Consider the following 17,848-nt stretch of genomic DNA (forward strand, 5'->3'; position numbering starts at 1 on the left):
AGGCAATGCAAAAATATGGTGGTTCATTCACTCACTTTGGTTTTGTTTTTGTTTTTAAGACGGAGTCTTGATCTGTTGCCCAAGCTGGAGTGCAGTGGCACAATCTCGGCTCACTGCAACCTCTCAGGTTTAAGTGATTCTCCTGCCTCAGACTCTGTAGTAGCTGGGATTACAGGTATGCAACATCACACCCAGATAATTTTTTGTATTTTTAGTAGAGATGGGGTTTCACCAGGTTGGCCAGGATGGTCTCAAACTCCTGAACACGGTGATCCACCCGCCTCAGCCTCCCAAAGTACTGGGATTGCAGACATGAGCCACCCTGCCCAGCCCATTCAATCACTTTGAGTAATACCTAACCTCAAGTACAAAGAGTGCTGGAAATCCCAGTGGGAAGTATGCCTTAGATAACCAACCAAGACGGAAGGAGTTCCAGTCCCTGAATTTTAATCTTGAAATCATTAGAAAACTGTCAAGGACACTTCTCATTCTTAAGACATGTTGCGTTTATTATGCTGAGTCATGGTAATTATTTGAGTCACTCATTGGAAGCCATTCCTGAGCCAGTGATTCCCTGGATTTTTTGGAGCTTCTTTGTGCCTTATTCCATAAATAACTCAATCCTGCCTATCAGCTTCCTGAGGATAGGTATGCAGTATATGCATCCCCAGAACTTAATCACAGTATTAACTGGTGGTGAGAAATATTTAATGAGTGAATAAACTACTCTACCTCACACTCAGTAACCTTCATAAATCTTCCATTTACTAAAGAATAAATGAATCACTTTGAATATACACAAGCTGGAAATGATGACTGGGATCTACAGATCCGAATATTTCTCTCTTTCTTCAGCAGTGTCTTGATATTTAGATTTTGCTGCCCATGTTTGCTTGAGAAGAATGTCAGCAAGTTCCTTTCCTCTCAGGCTTTCAAGTTTGAGTCCTTTGTTTTACACAAATGCTAAAATCTTAGCTCATTTCTACTGGTCTCATGATAATATGGGGAGGCACTGAGACATAGCTTTTGAGCCTTCTTTCCCTGAACAAATAGGTGAAACGGGAGGAGCAATTTAAATGAGGCTGGAAAAATCGGCTCTTTTTCAAAGGATGGCTTCCTATCAAATGTCCTGTGACTTCATGATTTAATGCTAAGGATATAAAAATAGACTAAAAATGAACTCCCTCAAGGTGATGATCATCTTTAATTTTCTCATTTATAATGTGGTTATAAATTTTCTCATCATTAATGTGGTTCTTTGTTTTTATTTTGTTTGTCTTGTCATGATTCTAGTTGTTTCAATGGAGAATCATATTTTGGAGATAATGCAAGCTAAGTCTTTTGCTGTATTTTTCTCAACAACGTGTGCATTTTCCCACTTGTGCATGAGAAGACGGGAAACGTAAGGCTATTCAGAAGCTCCTATGTCCTTTGTTCACACTAACAGTGGCCAATTTCAGAAGAAGCCTATAAAGATACATTTCTTCAAGGTGATAGAGCTCCTGCATAACAAAGCTGGATCAAGTGGGATAGGCTTTGATCCAGTCCACAGTAAGTGACAACTGCCATCCTTCAATCAACTCAGGTAAAAGACACTTGCAGAGAGAACACTTACCAGAGTCTTCACTTAAAAGATAGTGCAGGATTCCTCCCACACCCCAACAATGTGCTTGATATTGGTACATGGAGCTTGATCTCACTCCCAGGCAGAATACAAGTACGAAAGAAAAGTGGTTACAGTGAGGACTATTTAGAATCAGTCTTTAACCATTGGCAATGACCTTCAGAGAAAAGAGCACAGGCCTGCCCCCTGCTAACTTTGGGTAAGCTATTCATCTCTTTGTGCCTCAGTTTCCTAATCTGTGAAATAGAAATAATAGTACCTCCCTTAGAGGGTTGTTGTGAGGATTCAATGACATAATACATGTTAAGGACCTAATGTTGTCCCTGATATTTGTAGATATGCAATACATGTTAAAATATCTGTGGTTGGGCCGGGCGCGGTGGCTCATGCCTGTAATCTCAGCACTTTGGGAGGCTGAGGCAGGCAGATCACGAGGTCAGGAGATCGAGACCATCCTGGCTAACACAGTGAAACCCCGTCTCTACTAAAAATACAAAAAATTAGCCGGGTGTGGTGGCGGGCACCTGTAGTCCCAGCTACTCGGGAAGCTGAGGCAGGAGAATGGCATGAACCTGGGAGGCGGAGCTTGCAGTGAGCCGAGATGGTGCCACTGCACTGCAGCCTGGGTGACAGAGCAAGACTGTGTCTCAAAAAAAAAAAAAAAACTTTAAATATAAAATCATTTAAGCATACAGAAATGTATAAATAATGATATAATAAATACCCGTACTCTCAATAAAGTTTAATAAAATCTTAATAATTTTTACATTTGCTTAAACATTTTTTGAAAGAAATTAACACAGAATTAAGTTACCCAGCAGATCCTCTCTATGATACTTCCCTCTCTTCCCTCTGGAAAAGCCATCCTCCAGAATTTGGTATTTATCATTGCTGCGCATTTATGTATGAAATTATTGCATTTGTATCCACAAAATATCTAATATTTCTGCATGTTTTGAAACAATATAAATTGTATTAGAAAGCATATATCTTGTTGCAACTTGCTTTACTTGCTCGACATTATGCTCAGCATTGTTTGTAATAGCAAAAAAGTGGAAGACAACCATTAATAGGAGAATGATTATATGTCTTTGGAATATTTGCATTATAAAATACTATACAAATGTTAAAGTGGATGAAGGTTTTCAAATAACTAGCTTTATATTTTGCATAGAATTTCTTTTACTATGCATTAGCAAACCTAATGTATGGCAAAAGTTTTTTTATGAAAAAACTTTTAATGAAAGTCTGTCTGTGGGTGGCATCTCTTAAAAACAAGATAGACCTGGATTTTTTCTTTCTTATCTAATCAAATAATCTCTATATTTTAAAAGCAAGTTGAAGCCACTTGCAATTATTGTTATTCCTGATATTTTTGGACTTATTTCTACTGTTTAATTTTGTTTTGTGTTTATCATTCTTTATTCTTTGCTTCTCTGTCTTCCTTTAGCCTTCTATTAAGTTGATACATTCTCTTCATTTATTGTTGTTCATTTGTTGATTTAGGTGCCTGCTGATATGGTTTGGATCTGTGTCCCATCCCACATCTCATGTCCAGTTGTAAACTCCAATGTTGGAGGTAGGGCCTGGTGGGAGGTGATTTGATCATGGGGGTAGATTTCCCCCTGGTACTGTTCTCATGATATTGAGTGATTCCTCATGAGATCTGGTCATTTAAAAGTGTGCGGCACCTCCTCCTGTTTCCTGCTGCTCTGGCAATATGAAGTGCTGGCTCCCCCTTCACCTTCTGCCATGACTGTAAGTTTCCCGAGGCCTCCCCAGAAGAAGCTACTATGCTTCCTGTACAGCCTGAAGAACTGTGGGCCAATTAAACCTCTTTTCTTTATAAATTACTCAGTCTCAGGTAGTTCTTTATAGCAATGCAAGAACAGACTAATACACTTGGCTTAGTCAGCTTGGGCTGCTATAACAAAGTACTGTGACTGAGTGGGTTACAAACAACAGAAATTTATTTCTTGCAGTTCTAGAGGCTGGAAGTCCAAGATTAGGTTTCCAGCACAGTTAGCTTCTAGGGAGGGCCCTCTTCCTCTTCCAGGTTGCAGACTGCTGACTTCTTGTTGTGCCCTCTTATGGTAAAAACAGAGCAAGCTAGCTCTCTGGGGTCTCTTTCATAAGGTCACTAATCCCATTTGTGAGGGCTCCATCCTCATGACCTGATTACCTCCCAAAGGCTCCACCTCCAAACATCATCACATTGTGTGGGGGTTCAGTCAGGATGGTGGGAAAAATTGTAAAATAAACCTTCTTGAAAGGCCAGAAGGTTTTAGCAAAAGCCTCAGGATAGAGTTATGGCTGAAGGCAGCCTAATCCTCTTTGAGCTATAGCAAGGGTAATTAACATTGGAATGTAGAGGAGTCTATCTAAATAGCTTGTTTAATCATGTGGTCCTAAGACTAACCTTTGCCATCAGCAGGTGCATGATTGCTTTCTACTTGGGGGGTTGGCAATGGTAATTACCTTCTAGTGGTGTTTACTTGAGACTTTTGTCATTTAATGTGTGCTGAATAAATGCTAAGAAGGCCAGTGAGTCGGGCCAGGCTGCGGTTGCCACTGTTTACAGCACTCTCCTTGGGGTCTGTAAGTGGCCCAGACTCTCAGCTGGACTGACAAGCATAATATCTGTGTCAGTGTATGTTATTCATCTGTTGTTGGATCAAGGTCTGTGGGACGGACCCCTGCAACATTGGGGATTGGATTTTAACATATGAATTTGGTGGGAACACAAATATTCAGTGAATAACAATGCTATTATGTTTCCATTATTTTACTGATGATCCTTTGTGTTAAAAAGTTACAAAAATTACGTAGTTCTGACCAAAGACAAGATAGATCTTAGCACTCCTTAGGTCCATATTGAAATATCCCGCCTTCCATCGATAGCTTCTCTTTGCTATTTTAACACAAAAGTCTGATGTTATTTTATGGTCACTAGTCACTCAAATTTACCAACATGTTTTAATTACTGATGTGCTCACCCCTAATTCCTGTGTCTCATACATTCCTTGTGGGTTCACTTTTCTTCTTGTTGACATACTTCCCTTAACACTTTTTTTTTTTGAATGGAGTGGCCCAGGCTGTGGCCCAGGCTGGAGTTCAATGGTACAACCTCAGCTCACTGCAACCTCCGCCTCCCAGGTTCAAGCAATTCTCGTGCCTCAACTTCCTGAGTAGCCGGGACCACAGGCACGTGCCACCACGCCTGGCTAATTTTTGTATTTTTAGTAGAGATGGGGTTTTGTCACATTGGCTAGGCTGGTCTTGAACTCCTGACCTCAGGTGATCTGCCCACCTTAGCCTCCCAAAGTGCTGAGATTACAGGTGTGAGCCATCGTGCCTGGCCTTAACACTTTTTTTAATGAAAGTCTGTCTGTGGGTGGTAAATTATCATTGTATACCTGAAAATGTTTTAATGTGCCTTCACTCATAAGCAATAATTTAGCTATTTTAACTATTACATATTGCTCTATTTTCCCTTAGCATATGGAAGATATTTTCTTCATCATCTTCTGGCTTCTACTGTTACCAATGCAAATTTTGCTGTCAGTTGATTACTTGCAACTTCCCTGCACATAATCAGCTTCTCATAGCATTTAAGGTTTCCTCACCCTTGATGTAGCTTTAGGCAATGTCATTCAATGTCTTTAGGTATGAATTTGTTTTTGTTTAGTTATGGCACTGGAGATGTACTTTCCATCTAAGAATTTGAGTCTTTCTTTACTTCTGGGAAATTATTACCTCTTTGTTGAAATATTGCTTTCCCACAACTTTCTCCATACCCTACTAAAATTTCTGAGAGAAGTAGTTTATGGCAATTTGTCTATCTTCCATGCTTTTAAATTTTTTATTGAGATATAATTCACAAACCATAAATTTTGCCCTTTTGAGGTATACATTTTGAGGGTTTTTTCCTATATTCATAATGTTTCACAACCATCACCACTGTTTAATTCCAGAATATTTTCATCACCCCTAAAAACAACCTCATATCCATGAGAAGTCACTCTCCACTCTCTTTTCTCCCCAGCCCGTGACAACCACTAATGTACTTTCTGTCTCTATGGATTAGCCCATTCTGGGTATTTTATGTAAATGGAATAATACAATATGTGACCTTTTGTGTCTGGCTTCTTTTACTTAGCAAAACGTTCTCTAGGTTCATCCATGTTGTAAAATGTATCAGTACTTCATTTAAGTCACTCTATGATTAACTTTTTGAAAAACAGCCAAACTGTGTTCTAAAGTGGCTGCACCATTTTACATTCCCACCAGCAACATATGAGGGTGCTAATTTCACCACATCTTCACCATCACTTGCTATTTCATTTGTTTTATTATTATTATAGCATCCTAGTGCATGTGAAGTGGTAATCACTGTGGTTTTGATTTGTATTTCCTTAATGATTAATAATGTTGAATATCTTTTTCATATGTCATTTGTATATCTTCTTTGGAGAAATGTTTGTTCAAATCCTTGCCACTTTTTAATTGGGTTGTCTTTTTATTGTTGAGTTGTAAGGATTCTTTACATATTCTGGATACAAGATCCTCATCAGATATGTGATTCTCAAATATTTTCTCTCTGTGGATTGTCTTTCCACGTTCTTGATAGTGGTTTCCAAAGCACAAAAGTTTTTTATTTTAATGAAGCCCAAAATTACCTAATTTTTTCTTGGTTGTTTGCACGTTGTTATGTTTAAGAAACCACTGCCAAATCCAAGGTCATGAAGATTTACCTCTATGTTTTCTTCTAAGAATTTTTTTTTTTTGAGACAGAGTCTTGCTCTGTTGCCCAGGCTGGGGTGCAGTGACATGATCTTGGCTCACTGCAACCTCCACCTCCTTGGTTCAAGTGTTTCTCCTGCCTCAGCCTCCCGAGTAGTGGGATTACAGGCACCCATCACCATGCCCGGCTAATTTTTGTATTTTAGTAGAGATGGGGTTTCACTATGTAGGTCAAGTTGGTCTTGAACTCCTGACCTCAAATGATCCACCCGCCTTGGCCTCCAAAAGTGCGTGAGCCACCAAGCCCAGCCGTTTCCTTCTAAGAATTTTATGGTTCATGATCCTTCATTTTTTTGATATGGTTCCCTCTCCATGCTATATTTGGTGTAAAGTCTTCAGGACTATCCTCCAACATTAATTAACTTTTCCACTGTGTTCTACCTTGAACTTATACTATCAACTGATAGTTTTTCTTTTTTAAAATTGCAATGACTATATGTTTGCTTCCTTTTTTTAAATTTCAGATTTTGAACCACTTCTTTTACATATCTCTGCTTTCTTGATTTTTGTACAATTTTTCTTCATTGTTTTTAGGATAATTTTTCCTCCATTTGGCTGTCTGAGTATCCTAAATACATTTTAAAGTGTTTGACAGCCTGCACCAAAAATCAACTTCTTCTAGAAGAAATTCATGTTCCAGTTGCCGATTTCTGTGGTACACTCTGCTACTGGCACCAGTTCTTCCTCCTGTACCTGTGCCCCTTGCTTTCTAACCTGCACTTCCCTGCTTCTTGACTTTGCCTTTGGCCAGACCATTTTTCACAGCAGCTGTGTTATTTTATGTTCCTAGAAGCAATATACCAGGGTTCACATTTCTCCACACCCTCACCAATACCTGCTATTTTCTGTTTGTGTTTTATAGTAGCCATCCTAATGGGGGTGAAGTGGCATCTCACTGTGGCTTTGATCTGCATTTCCCTAATGACTAGCATCTTTCTATGTGCTTATTGGCCCATTTGTAGATCTTCTCTGGAGAAATGTCTATTCCAGTCCTTTGGCCATTTTTGAATTGGGTTTTACTTTTGTTGTTGTTGCTGCTGCTGTTGAGCTGCCAGAGTTCTTTATATCTTTCATATGTCTAGATATTAACCCCTTATTAAATATATAATTTGAAAATATTTTCTCATATTGTGAGCTGCCTTTTCACTGTATTCATGTGTCTTTTGATGTATAAAAAGATTTTAATTTTAATGAAGTCCAATTTATCTATTGCTTCTTTTGTTGCCTGTGACATTTTGGCTAATTTCAAGTAGAAGATACTTGGTTTGGGAGGCCGAAGCAGGCAGATCACAAGGTCAGGAGATCGAGACCATCCTGGCTAACATGGTGAAACCCCGTCTCTACAAAAAATTACCTGGGTGTGGTGGTGGGTGCCTGTAGTCCCAGCTACTCAGGAGGCTGAGGCAGCAGAATGGCGTGAACCTGGGAGGCGGAGATTGCAGTGAGCCGAGACAGCGCCACTGCACTCCAGCCTGGGCGAAAGAGCGGGACTCCGTCTCAAAAAAAAAAAAAAGAAGATATTTGGGTTTTGGGTTCTTTCTCTCTCTCGCCTGCCTAGAGTTTTGTAGTTACTTCCACCTCCTCCCTTAAACTTCCACTTCAGAGCCTTATAATGGCACTTTATGACTAATGCTCTATAATCGTATTGGCATATTGCAGATCCAATTCCAAAGCTAGCTCGGTCTGGCAGAAAAGCTGTCCCAGTGTCCTTCCATCTCTCTAGGCCAACAGCTTCCTGTTAATATTATTAAGCTGCGGCTTGGAGGAAACAGGCTGGCAGCAGTTGTTTAGCCTGTCCACCCCATGTCCTGTATTCAGGTTATAGCCCTAGCTCTGATTCCCAGTGTCCCCTGGAGCACTTTTAGTCCCTTTTGCTCCACAGGATTCAAGCTCGTTCCTGCCACTCCTTACTCAGGATGTGGATCGCAGCTGTCCCAGGGCTTCTGCAGTTCTCTCTCTCTCTCTCTCTTTTTTTTTTCTGGTTCCCAGAGTTGTTTGTCCCTGGCACCAGCTTTTATAAAAGATATATTTTTTAGTATAATTTTACCTACCTTGGCGTGTGTTTGAGCAGAGGAGTGTTTGTCAAAAAATGAACTTACTCGACCATCTTGACCGGAATTCACAGCAAATGTTTTCATCTCCTAATGACTGAATTGGATCAGCCTACAGCAGATTGATTTGACTGCACTGGATCTAATCATGTAGGTGGTGTTGAAGAAATATAAAACCCTAAAATTCCAACTAAATCCATTCACTGGCTGTAAAATCAAAGGTTTTTAAAAGATTCTATCTATTGGTGGTCATTCAGAAGAGTCATCTCTTCTACAGCTATGAGATGGTAAGGTGGAGCTGTGAGCAGGAGCCAGCATGCATGGGCAGGGGCCCCCATGGCACACAAGCCAGAGGGAGGCATCTGTGATGCTTCTGAGGCAGGAAGGGAAGTAGAGAGCTGGGTATTGCAATGAGGTGGTGAGCACATCTGCTAGTGAAAGCATGATTCCAGCTCCTTCCGTGCACCCCTCAGGATGTGAAGCACAGCTGCCCTGCAGCTTCTGTCCTGTAGTGTCAATCTGCACACTGTGTAGTACCAGTTACACAGGTTAATTATGTCTGGTGTTTTGAGAACTACCCACTTCCACCTCTGACCATCTCTCAAGTCCTGTAGGGCAGAGGAGTGTGGTTTACAGCCCTGTAGGCTTTGGAGATGCTCAGAACGCAGAGCCTAAGACACTCCTTTTGGGACCACTTTGGATGGCTAAAGACAAGGTAGCTGTGATTCTAAGTCAGAGGCCTTGGGAACCCAGTGGCCATCCCTGGGTTCCCAGCAGAGCAAGTGGGTCCCAGGACAGCTCTGCATATTCTTGGAGGTGACAAGGATGCCCTCAGAAATCCCACCTGATCTAGCAAGGCTATGACCTTGTCAGGAGCAAACACCATCACTTCACACTGGAATTGCTTGGTTTAAAGCTGATTTCTTCCTGATACTCTGTAGTCCCAAGAGCATAATAACCTCAAGCAGAGACGAGATGCGAGGGGCTTCCAGAAACTACAGAGCAAGATCTACTCACTACTCAAAAGCAAGTTTGTAGAGTTGAAACAAATCCAAACTTTAAGATGAGTCTTTTTTTCTGAGGATGGTTCCCTTCTGTGTAGTCGTAAACTAAATGGGAGGCTGCTCACTCACGCACCACGTACCCAGCTTAGAAACATTAATGCATACCCAGTAAGTGCCTGTCACCTTGGCAGCACTGGGGGCAGAAAGGAATAAGACAGTCCTCATCATGGAAAAAGCCACCTATCAATGGACAACGGGACTTAGAAGCAAACCATTGTAGTGCACTGTCAATTCCACCTAGATGATTTTGACAGGACTACAAAGAGAAATTAGCCAAGGGAAGAAGAGAATAAGGAGCATCCCAGGCAGTCACAGAGGCAAGAAAAGTTCAAGGGTTATTCGGCGGATGTGGAGTCCACTTGTTTGACTTGGGTGAGGGAGCTACAGAAATTGAAGTTACAAAAGCAGGCAGACATAAGTCATATTTCACCTAAAATGCCACTAATTGTAAAATGAACTATTATTTCATGTACAACCAAGAAAAAAAAAGCTGCTAATTGAATTTTCACACACCATTGATTGCAAGACATCCCAATTTAAAATGGGTTAAAATGCAAGGCAATGTGCCTCTCAGAATGGTGAAATATGGTAATTCCCCAAAGAAGAAATGTAAAGGTGAATTAACACTAAAAAAACTGTTTTTTTAATAGAAAGATACATTCAAACCAAATGTAGATATCATTTTTTCTTATCAAATCAGTAAAATATTGAAATAATGTTTAGCATTAGCAAGGGGATCGTGAAATGGACAAACTCACACTAAAACCATACATTAATACCATCTTTCTGAAAATCACTTTGGTAATAATGTGTCAGGAACCTATATATATCTGCATTCTTTGAGCCAGCAATCTTACCTAGTGGAATCTATGGTAAATCCGTACTTACAGACTCAGAAGACTTATGTACAAGAATGTAAGGTCACTTATAAAAATGCATGTTATATAAATGCTAAATTATCAATAGACATATAAATAAACTGTGGCATAGTCATAGAAATGTTAGTCAATTACTGAAATATTTGTTGAAGTATTTAATAACATGAAGAAAGTCTCATAATGTAGTGGTAAGTTTTAAAAGGAAGGAAACAAAACTCTACATAAAGTATTAATCTAATTCAAATCTAGAGAAAAAGTATTTAATAAAGACTGGAAGGAGAGGTAATCTTGGTTAACCCTGAGTGGTAGCATTATCGGCAACATTTTTCCTTCTTATGTTTATTATTTTTTAAATTTTCTTCAATGACGGTATTTATCTTTTATAATCTTTCCTTACCCCAAACAGATGTGCTTTTCCAAATTCTGCTTGTTAAAATTAAATAAAAATTAAATTGTAGTTGAGAATGTAAGCACATGCATGGAGACAGAATGATCAATAAGTGCCCCTTATATTAAACAATAATTATACTTGATCCTCATGAATACTTATGATTTTCCAGTACATGTGAGATTGGGTCGAACAGAGGTCATACATGCCTTCCATATTTCTCAGTAGGAGAGATTATTATGAGCACTATGTCAATACTGGGCTAAATTTACAAGCATTATTTCTAATTCTTATCTTCTCCCAAACAGATGAGAAAACAGACATTCCAAGAAGCTGAAGAAGCACATGTGAGGGCACACAATTTGAACACAGAAAAGCTGGGATTTAAACCTGGGTCTCGATCTCACCACAGACTCACACTACTTCCCTTGCACGATCTGCGTCTACAAGGCAGATCCTTCCATAGCATGTCCAGATGAACATCAAAGAGGACCAAAATTCTATTCTTTCCATAGGTGAGGGGGAAGATTGTGAACCAATTATGGAAATATTTATGTCCATTCCTAGAGGGGCCTCACAAATGTGGGTGACAGAGACAAAGCTCTCTGATAACGTGAGTAGACTGGATAACTATGGGGCCATGTTCTCAGTTTATCAACCCAATTCCCGAGAAACCAGGCCTTTCCATTGTCTGTGGTCACTAAGATAATGGTGCAATGCTGTTTACCCACCTGGCAACGTAAGGCGACACGTGGAGCTGGTGCTTGGGGCTGGTGAGCCGTGAGAACGCTGTTTTGTGCCTGTGAAGAGGAAAAAGAGGATAAGGAAAAGTAGGATTGTGGAAAGACCTGTTGGACAAGTAAATGTTCATCTGAAATGTTATCAAGTTGGGGTCTGAAAACAACGTTTAGAAGCAGGTTAGGTGAGGTTGCAGGGTGGTGCATATTCTGTGGTCCAGAAAAGCTGGGAGCATCGCCTTTGCCTTTGTGTGTGTGACAGTACGCAGTTCCTCTGGCTGGAAGGTTGATATGTTGGGACCGATGTGCCACTGAGCAATGCTACATTTTAGGATCACAGGGGAAGTTTTCTAAATAGGAAGTTGCCTGGGCGTCACCCCCACAGTACAAGGGTGGAGGCCCAGCACTGATGTTTTTAAAACCCTCATTCTAATGTGCATCCAGGATGGAACAGGATGGAGGACTATCTGAAGAAGGGGAAGTTCTGATTTAGAATGAGGGAATCAGGGGTTTTGTCTCTGCTTTGTCCTTATAGGCTTTACTGGCTATTGGAACTCAAGCAATGAACTGGATCTCTCTGAAGCTCAGGTCTTCATCTGCAAAATGACGAGAATGACAACAATTACGTCGAAGTGTTCCAGTGAGGATTAAAGGAAGCAAAGTGTGTCCAGTGCTCAGGAACAATGGGAGACTTCACAAATGCTACTTTAGTGGGGTTTCTTAGTTTCCCAGCAACTGGCAACAGAATTCCTATGAGGAAGGGGATTATCTTTGTTCTAATAAACCCTTTAATGGGTCACGAGGCAATGAAAAGTCAAACCCCAGGATGGGATCAATAAGGAGAGAGCAGAATAAAGAGACAAAGGGATAACTGAGAGGTTCTGCCAAAAAATTTTACATTTTTTGTATATATGTATGTGGGTGTGTACGTATATACATACGCATATATTTACGTATAAATATATACACACAGACACATATATGGACACATATCTTATATATAAACATAAATATTTATTTATTCATTCATTCATTTATTTTGTCACCCAGAGTGGGAAGGAAGAGGCCTGGAAGCCAGATTCTAGCAACACGGCAGATGCCTGCAGTCTGAGCTGGCAGAAATGCAGAGAGAATTCCTCAGCAGAGGATATCCATGAGTCAGCATTAGGTTACTTCTGTTAGGAGTCCCCACAAACTTCCCAAACTTTTAGTTAAGTCCACTTTATATGCAGAGGCCTGGTGTAAGTGGAAGCTGTGCTGATTGAGAAGACCCTATGTGTCAATATAGTCACCGGTAAAGATAACAAAAGAAGCAGTTTGTGGGGTGGGGGGAGGGGGGAGGGATAGCATTAGGAGATATACCTAACGTTAAATGATGAGTTAATGGGTGTAGCACACCAACATGGCACATGTATACATATGTAACAAACCTGCACGTTCTGCACATGTACCCTAAAGCTTAAAGTATAATTAAAAAAAAAGAAAGAAACAATTAGTATTAAAAAAAAAAAAAAAAGAAGAATCTGAAGACTGGGCAGTGTCAGAGGAAGCAGAGACTTGGGGTTGGAGGTGAGTGGGAGAGCGGTAAGCTTTCCCTACCCCAGAATCCCTGGGGAAGAGTGGAGACATGCACTTTGGATGATGTTTGAGATCTTTCCATTTTATTTTATTTATTTATTTTTGAGATGGAGTCTCGCCCTGTTGCCCAGGCTGGAGTGCAGTGATGCGATCTTGACTCACTGCAAGCTCCGTCTCCCGGGTTCAAGCAATTCCCCTGCCTCAGCCTCCTGAGTAGCTGAGACTACAGGCATCCACCACCATACCTGGCTAATTTTTGTAATTTTAGTAGAGACGGGGTTTCACCGTGTTGGCCAGGCTGGTCTCAAACTCCTGACCTCATGATCCACACACTTCAGGCTCTCAAAGTGCTGGGATTACAGACATGAGCCACCGCACCCAGCCCCATTTTAATCTTAAACAACAGGGCGCCAATCCTGACATTCTGTGACAAATGCCCTCCAGATAATAACAAATGTTATTGTTAATCATTATTATTCTTTCCTTCTTTTCTGGCAGCAGTAGTAGTAAAAATAGAAAACATAAAATTAATCCAAATAGCTCAGACCTACAAAAACTGTTAATTTGTATGAAGTGAAGGGAACTGTATCTGGCGGGACTTTATTTCTCCATTTTCCAGGTCTCACAGATGCCCTGAAGGTCAGAGTTGGTGGAGAACATAGAGGGTCCGACCCTGGCTGTAGCTGTGCTTCAGTTCTTGAACCTCAGTTGAGTAACTCAGTTACTCCTGAGGTGATGTTTATAACTATGACTTCCAAGCTCCTTGATTGGACCCTGAAGCAGAATCTCCAGGGAATGGAGCCAGCAATTTGAATTTTAACAATTTCACCAGGTGATTCCAACGATGATCTTGTAATCTGGCACTTCACTGGTCTAATGAAGTGTCTTGGACACTCCGGGGTGAAAGATTTACGCAAAGTGATACTCTGTGTCAAAGCCAGTGCTGCCACAATGCACAACCCCAGTGGATGCCCGTCGCATTGTATCTTACACAAAGAATGGTGGACCCTGGGTGTGCAACAAATAGGCCCCATTAGGAGGCACTACCAGAGGGCACATCTGTGTCTTTTATGTTGTGATCCAAAGCCGTTCCTTCTCTGCCCGAAATGCCTCTGTGTCCCACAAGATTTTTTACTTGTCTCATTGGACCTTTGGGATAGGGTTTCTCAGCAGTGACACTGTGACATTTGGGCTGTACAATTCTTTGTGGTGGGGGCTGTCCTGTGCACTGGAGAATGTTTAGCAGTGTCCCTGGCCTCTACCCATGAGATGTCAGTAGCTCCTCCCTAGTCATGACGATCATAAACATCCTCCAGATGGTGACAAATATCCTCTAGAGGCAAAAGTGCCCTCCATTGAGAATCTCCATTTTAGGTTGGAGACAGGGCTTCAAGTTTTTATTTAGAGATATGCTTCCCAATTTGGCTGCTTGGTCATTGCTAATAGTCACTCCCACATATTAAGCAGTTACTGTGGCCCTGGTGCCATATTAGGTAGGCACCGTGAAATATAGATTTGTTGTTGTTTCTGATTTTAACATTCTGACAACAAAATTATCCCATTTTACAGGATTTGAAGACTATTTTTGTCTCCAAACATTTTGTTTAAGGAACTTGACTAATGTTACTGAGTGTTGGGGGAGGAGGGAAAAACTTAAGTCAAGATTATTCAAAGTTCAAACTTAAAGAAATTTTTCCCCTGACTCTTGCTGCTTCTTAACCAACCCATTATCTGGGTTTCCTTCAAGCACAGTCTCCCAAAGTTGTCTAAGAGGAAGAAAAACCTGGGACAATTATTTTAACAAAAATAAAAAACAAAGCCAGTTTCCCAGGCCTCACTAAGCTCTCGGAGCCAGCATTTCCAGAGGTGAGGTTTAGGGACCTGGGTATTTCACAAGTGGCCCAGGTGATTCCCATCATCAAACAGGCTTGGAACACCTTGTGTGGTAGAAATTTCCTTTTGTCGAACTAACGAAAAGTGTGGCATTCTGCTTTCTGTGGATACTCTTGTGAAGTTGAGAGAACAAATTTAATGTTGCCTACATGAGTACCTGAAAAACTGCAAAGTGCTCAATGACCACAAACTTCCAATGTTGCTACCTGTAGAAACGCTATTGCCAGGTTATTTCATAGAAATGCTTGGTGGAATTTTTAAAAAAATAACTGACTATAATCTTCCAAAAGCCTGCAGCTTGATAGCTTTTCGTAGAGGTAGCTTTTCATCCCCTTGGTATCTTCTTTGCAAACACTGAGTAAGGGAACTCTGGGAACGTTGAGTCAGTGAAAAAGCAGGACTGCAAGGCCTTCTGGAAATGCTGTTATTTTCTCTGTTAGCTTGGTGAGATGCCCAATATATCAGGACAGGGATGAAGCCATCCCACCTCTCATAACCATGAGCCATATACAGGTAGCAGGCGGGGATGCATAAAATAAAACTGGTTTTGATTTTGCCACGGGCCATTGGCGGGGGGTTAGGTTCTGAGTCAGCCTCCCACTGGCTTCCAGTTCCCTGAGGTTGTGTTCTTGAAATCACTTTCCATGAGGAAGCTACCAAATTACCTATCACTTTACTCAAAGTTCCACTCATGGGAGTAATACCCAACACATCTGAGTTTCATTTTCTAAAACCCTTCGCACTTCACCCTTCCGTTGCTCCCTCTCATGTCCAGGAAGAACATCAGAAACCAGGTGGGAACAGCCAGTCCTGACCCAGCTTCTAAACTGTACTGTACGATGCACACAGAAGGCTTCAGGCCACCCATCACATGGAACTGGTTCTTGGATTCATTGTAGAAATCTACTCTGTCAGTGGTTTTCAATCCTGGCTACATATTAGAATCATCTGGGGAGTTCTTAAACAATATGCTGACACCTGACCCTTCACCCCAAGATGCTGTTTAGTTGGTCTGGGTGGGACCTGGGCATGAGGACTTTTTAATGTTCCCAGGTGAGCCTGATCTGCAGCCATGAGAAACACTGCCTTCACTGAATACCCAGAGATGTTTCTTTCAGTTGTCGGGAGGGAAGCCTTCTTTCTTCTGAAACAACTGGTGTGCTCATCCTCACGGATGTGAATCTTGTAAATGGTTTATTTCCATTTAAACTTAAGATTCCAGAAAGCTTAGACCCAGTTTATGACATAATGCTAGGAATCAGGGGAGGCCGATTTAGACTGCACGTCTGCTTATTAACATTTGCCCTGGTTTGTTCCATCTATGCTAGCTCTACTTTGTGACTCTGGTTTTATTCCACTTTCTTAATCATTAAAAAAGCAATGTATTAAATTTGTATGATTTTAGAATTCTCAAATATCTGATAAATGAGGTAAAATAAAAGCAAATGAACAAACAACTATGTCAATGCTGCTATTGCTAAATTTCATTTTCCTCATCTATAAAATTGAGAAAACATCAATGTCAGGACAATAATTGCGAGCATCAAGTAAGAGTACACACATGACAGTGCTTAGCAAACTGTGTCATACAATACAGTGTTTATTATCTGTTTTAGAAAGGTGTGTGTGTATGTGCATGTGTGCATGCGTGTGTGTGCACATGTGTGCATTTGTGTGTGTGTGTGTGTGTCTAAGTAGGTAATCTGTCATCTTTGGGAAATAAACACTTTAAGGTCAGGAATTACATTGCCCTTGACTCACAGCATGTGGCCATTTAAGGAGTAAACAACCCAATCCGTCAGCTAGGGGCAGATATGTCACCACTGCAGCTTGTGTGACTTGAGGTATCCTTTGACAAATGAATAGCTTTCAGATATTTCAAATTAATGTCCTTGTTTGGTTCAACTAGAGGGCAATGAATCCAATTCATCAAGAGTCTGGAGAAGAGGACAGTGATAGAAGTGACAACTAAGGCTGCCCGCCTCAGGGTGAACGCACACCTAAGACTCGGGACTTCCCAAAGTTAGTGCTAAAGCACAGTGATTTGCAGCTTAACCTCAAACAAATAATTTCCCTTCTGCAAAATGGGGTTAGCCTGGCCAAGCCTATGCCTGCTGGAGAAAGGGTGATTTAAGAGCCCTTGAGACCAAACATCATCATTATTAATGGTCTGGCAATAGCAATGTTATTATAGTACAACCAGATCCCACAGGGCAGAGGAGGATGCTGAAAAGCTGAGGTATGAAAGTTTCTGTCAACTTACTGGCCATTTTCAATCTCTCTGTTTTAGCACATTGTAAATGACTGCCTTTCTGATACCCACAGACCTCTGATCATTATTGCTGAGCATATCTGCCAACACCTTCTTTGTGTTCCATTTGGGCTGAGGCAGAGGGCAACAAGCCATTGCCTGAAGCCTCAGAACAAATAATCGTTTTTGCCCCTTTACAGCTTTGAAGAGAGAGCATCAGTAAAAGTCCAAGTTCTGCTTCAGGCTGTGGGAACACTGAAAGAGTCTGGAGGTCTTCAACACCCCACACCCCCACCCCCCACACCCCGCCCTAAGAGTTATCAACCAAGAGTATATAAATCAGAGCTGCATATTCAGAGTATTTAATGCTTTTTTCCTGCACAATACAACCACCATCAATACTAGGTTTGGTTTCGTGTGATTTGAATATGTCTGTTCATCACAAAGAAGAATGATTAAAAGCAAGAGCTATTCAGAGATACAACACCACAAGATATTTAAATGTGGCTTTCAAAATATTTGAATGTGCTTTGAACTTGAATTGGACATATGAATGAGGAGTTTAAAAAAATGTTAACAAC

The 17,848-nt window shown here is 40.9% G+C and overlaps 1 protein-coding gene across 8 annotated transcripts in view; it reads right to left on the minus strand.

Moving 5' to 3' along the window:
* Positions 1-17,848, minus strand: part of PDE1C (phosphodiesterase 1C) — a 703,814-nt gene that overhangs the window by 147,645 nt on the left and 538,321 nt on the right. For all 8 annotated transcript variants that reach the window (XM_063708446.1, XM_063708451.1, XM_055347901.2 and 5 more), the window contains one exon: positions 11,540-11,608. In XM_063708446.1, the coding sequence (XP_063564516.1) occupies positions 11,540-11,608 (69 nt within the window). The remainder of the gene's footprint in view (positions 1-11,539; positions 11,609-17,848) is intronic.

Source organism: Gorilla gorilla, chromosome 6 (genome assembly GCF_029281585.2).
Source record: "Gorilla gorilla gorilla isolate KB3781 chromosome 6, NHGRI_mGorGor1-v2.1_pri, whole genome shotgun sequence".
In the NCBI taxonomy this organism is placed as follows: Eukaryota; Metazoa; Chordata; class Mammalia; order Primates; family Hominidae; genus Gorilla; species Gorilla gorilla.